At 53.3% G+C, this 3,987-nt stretch overlaps 1 protein-coding gene across 1 annotated transcript; it reads right to left on the reverse strand.

The window, feature by feature from the left end:
• Positions 1–547: 547 nt before the first annotated feature.
• Positions 548–1,477, reverse strand: LOC109741235 (uncharacterized). Its single transcript, XM_020300314.1, has one exon. It carries the CDS (start codon positions 1,475–1,477, stop codon positions 548–550), a length of 930 nt encoding a protein of 309 aa, XP_020155903.1.
• Between the last annotated feature and the right edge of the window lie 2,510 nt (positions 1,478–3,987).

Below are 3,987 nucleotides of genomic sequence, written 5' to 3' on the forward strand. Positions count from 1 at the left end.
TGCTATTTACCTTCTCTCTGTCAGATTGCATGGCTTGCTTTATCTCTGCTATATTAGTCATGCTTTATTTACTATTTCCGTTAATAAAATCATTCGGTAAATTGCTCATATTTCCAACACGTACCATCACTTGTAAAAAAACAGAAATGAGCAGACTGTTGGGAAATTAGAAGCATCAGCAGGATGTGCGAAACAAGAATTTTAAGAGTGCATATCATGAATGTTCATCTTCGGATAAGAAGTTAGTTTATGAGGCATCTACTTATATACAACACTACATTTTATCATTTCTTGAGGATCAAAGATATGGTAATACCGCGGTGTAGAAACTAGTGTATGGAAAAATGCTGGGGCCATACCATCCTTTCTGGGACACCTCATCAAACTTCATAGACTTGAGATGAAGCATGTAGACGGAGCGGCCGGCGCAAATGAAGATCACATCGGCATCTTCGGCGAAGGCAATTGCATCCACTGGAAACCTCCTAGGCTTCAACACCACATCCGGAGCAAGAAACTTTCTCAGATCAATGGTCCTCCGAAGCATCTAGACTAGCGTGCCGTCAATGGTAGACACCCTTGAGAACAAAAGAAGATTGAAATCTTCAACTGTTGCAAAGCCAAGGCCTCCACCCTCTGCCGGCATGAGCACAATTGTGCCTTTATAGTAGCAAAACATATCGTTTGGCACCTCGGTTGTTTGCAAGCTATGCTTGTCTAGATCAAGTGCAAGGATGCAACCGGCGGACATCAGCCAGTAGAGCGTGTCTCCGACCAGAGCCGTCGGGTGCATCTCTATGTCTTCTTCCGTTGCGACGGAGATGACGTCGCCCCAGACGCCGGTGTCGAACGAGTAGACGCAGGCGGAGATCAGGCCAGCATCATCGCGATTGGTGAACGCCATGGCCACGAGGAACGGGCAGGAGCGGCAGTGGACGCGGTCCTCTTCGCCGTCCGCGCGGAGAACCGCGGCGTTGAAGCCGTATCCGAGATCGTAGTCATCGAGCGCCGGCGGCGGCCGCGGCAAGCAGCGGTTCTCGCCGGACATGAGGTCCCAGACCAGGGGATTCCCGGAGTTCCTGCTTTGCAGGAGGGCGCGGCCGTGGCGGCAGTCTAAGGCCCACCAGGAGTCGTGGGACGTTGTGGAGGAGGGGGCAGCGAAGGCGGCGGAGGTGGGGACGAAGAGTGGAGCCTCGGGCTGGTTGTTGAGGAAGTCGAGCACAGGAGGCGTCCCGTGGAACGCGCGGAAGCGGCGGAGGAAACGGGCGTCGTGGATGAGGCGGAGCCAGTGCTTGGAGACGAGGGAGGCGCGGAGGAGGTAGATCGGCTCGGGCGGTAGGTGCAGGAGGATCTCCAGGAGGAGGTCGTCATGCGGAAGCGGAAGAGGCGAAGCGGCGCTGCGGCCAGAGAGCTCATCTACTGGGATAACTGGTAGGAGTCGTTCGCTGCCGCCGACGCGGCCGGAGAGGGAATCCATGGCGATTATTGGGAGTAGGAGTCGGGGGTTTAGAGCAACTCTAGCTGACCCTGCATCTCACCGACCCGTAAAACGCGTTTGCAGTTCGCGCAAAAACGCTTTTGCGGGCTGGCTCGGGCTGGCACAGATGCAGACCCCCCAAACGGATCCGTAAAAAGTATATTCGCGGCCGGCCTCCAGTCCAGCCGCTGCCGCCCCTTCCTCCAGCCGGCCGCGCCGGCCACGCCGACCGCGCCCAACCCCGTCGGCCGCGCCCCGTCTCCCGCAGGCCATGCCCCGTCGCCCGTCGGCTGCGTCCCGCCGCCTGTCGGCCGTGCCCCGCCCCTGCTGGCCGCGCCCCATCACCTCGCCGGCCACGCCCCGTCGCCTCCGTCGTCCGCGTACAGCTTGCCGGCCACGCCCTGTCGCCTCCGTCGTCCGCGCCTTGCTCTATTGCCAGCCGAGTCGTGCCCCTTTGCCTGCCGCGTCGGGAGGATTCCGGCGGCCAGGCTGAGGTCATGGGAGGACACGACGATGTCGAGCTCGTCCAATTCGAACCGGCGGCGATCTATTGCGGCGTCTAGCGGCCTTTTCCGATGTGCGGTGATGAATTCCGGTGAGTTTAGGGCGGATTCCGGCAAACTCCGCGGCGGCGTGTTTGCTCCGACGAGGTTTGACCAGTATACGGGGCCCCCTATATTCGGCTTTCCAGCCTCCAAAGATAAGGGTTTCAGGTGTGCATTTGCGGTGGCCCTTAAAAATTTTACGAGTTGGACTACTTTTACGGTTTCTGTTCTGGCAACTTTTTTTGCCCAAAACTGTAAAACGCAAAAGATTTGAGGGTTTGACCACTTATGCGGGGTCTGCTACAGATGCTTTTATACAAGTCTGGCTGTTCGCAATTTTGGTATTTTACACTACACCGTAATGTACGGTTTCCCTTCTACTTCATTCCATTTCCATGGAAACAAATCAAGCGTTGATGGATACGCATACAATGTTTTTTTTTTTTTTTGCGAATGTTCGCATAGAATAACATGCTCTGAATCCAACTGAGCAAAGATTCTTTACATTCAGCAACTAGGATGCATTTCCAAAAAAAAAAGCAACTAGGATGCAAGCCACCGCTCCCCGTACGTGTCCGGGTTACGAACTTTCGTCGCATAGAGCCTCACGTCGCGGTACGATGAATGGCAGAGCCAGAAACTAAAGATGGAACGTCTGCGTGCCCACCTATCTTCACCAATCCCTATATTATTCCATTCCAATTTCTTCCCAAAATTTACCAAGAAAAATCCCGAATTGGATCCTAAATTGACGGGTTAATGTGAGCTTTACCAAGATCTTTTCGATGACCTATGTTGTGTTGAAGGGAGTCTATATGATCTGACCGATTGCATAAGACCCGTGGTAGCAATGGAACGGGGAAAGTATACAGAAACGAAGGCCAAACAATGTCTTTGTAATGGGCCAAACCATCCAACCTAGCTAATTTTCTCTCATATATGAAGGATTAGTAAGCATATATACATGCATATGTGAGAGCATAGGGGGGCATGACCCCTGCCAGTCCCCCTGCCTCCGCCACTGGGTACAACGTGGAGCTCAGGGCGCGGCAGCACGAAGGCGTCGTCCGTGGCTGGGACATCTTCCACGACAACGTGGCTCGGGCCGGTAGGCGCAATGGCAGAGGAGCCCGACGAAGAAGACATTGGGGGAGATCGAACCGAGCGGCAACGGTGTAGGGCGGTGGTAGGAAGGATCCAGTGGTGACGAGGACGGTGTGGCCGGAATCGGGCGGTGACGGCCGACAGGGTGGCGTGAGGGCTCATGGTGGCTACGACTCGAGGGCGCCTGATTCGCTGGCGGGCGGGATGGCATGGCTTGGGCTGGTAGGAAGGGTGGCAGCAGCAGTCGCAGGGCGGCTGGAATCAGGAGTGGCGACGGCTGGCGATGATGCGACTGTGGCGGGAACTTTCAATTCTAGCGATTTGGCTTCGGTAGTAGTCAAAATGGTTTTACACTAACAGTTAGTGGTGATGCAAATTTGCAGCAACATTTTCTTGCATTTTTTTTTTCCCTGGTTTTGAGAGTTGAAGGGTGCAACTTAGTCGGTTTTATAGATGAGGAGTGTATGTTAGATCCACTCAAAACTTGAGGATTGATATATACACATCTCTCAAGTAAGAAACTCAATTTACATATAAACTGGGTGAACAAATCCAAGGGCAGACTCTTCAAGCACCGCCTAGCTCATCAGGGGAAGCAAATGATAGAAGCATATGGGATCTCATATGAAAATCGGAAGTGCCACCAAAAGTTAGAATTTTGGTTGGCGAGTTGCTACTAACACACTTGCCACAAAGAAAAACAAGTGGAAGAGAACATTGAAGTGGATGCCACCTGCAACATCTGTGGATGTTGGGAGGAAGATGATTCCATGCGGTCGTCTCTTGCACAAAGAGTAGAGCACTCAGACATGAAATGGGAAAAGAGTGGGAGCTACCAGCGGAGAACTGCTTCAAGTACAC

This window comes from Aegilops tauschii, chromosome 2 (genome assembly GCF_002575655.3).
Source record: "Aegilops tauschii subsp. strangulata cultivar AL8/78 chromosome 2, Aet v6.0, whole genome shotgun sequence".
Taxonomy (NCBI): Eukaryota; Viridiplantae; Streptophyta; class Magnoliopsida; order Poales; family Poaceae; genus Aegilops; species Aegilops tauschii.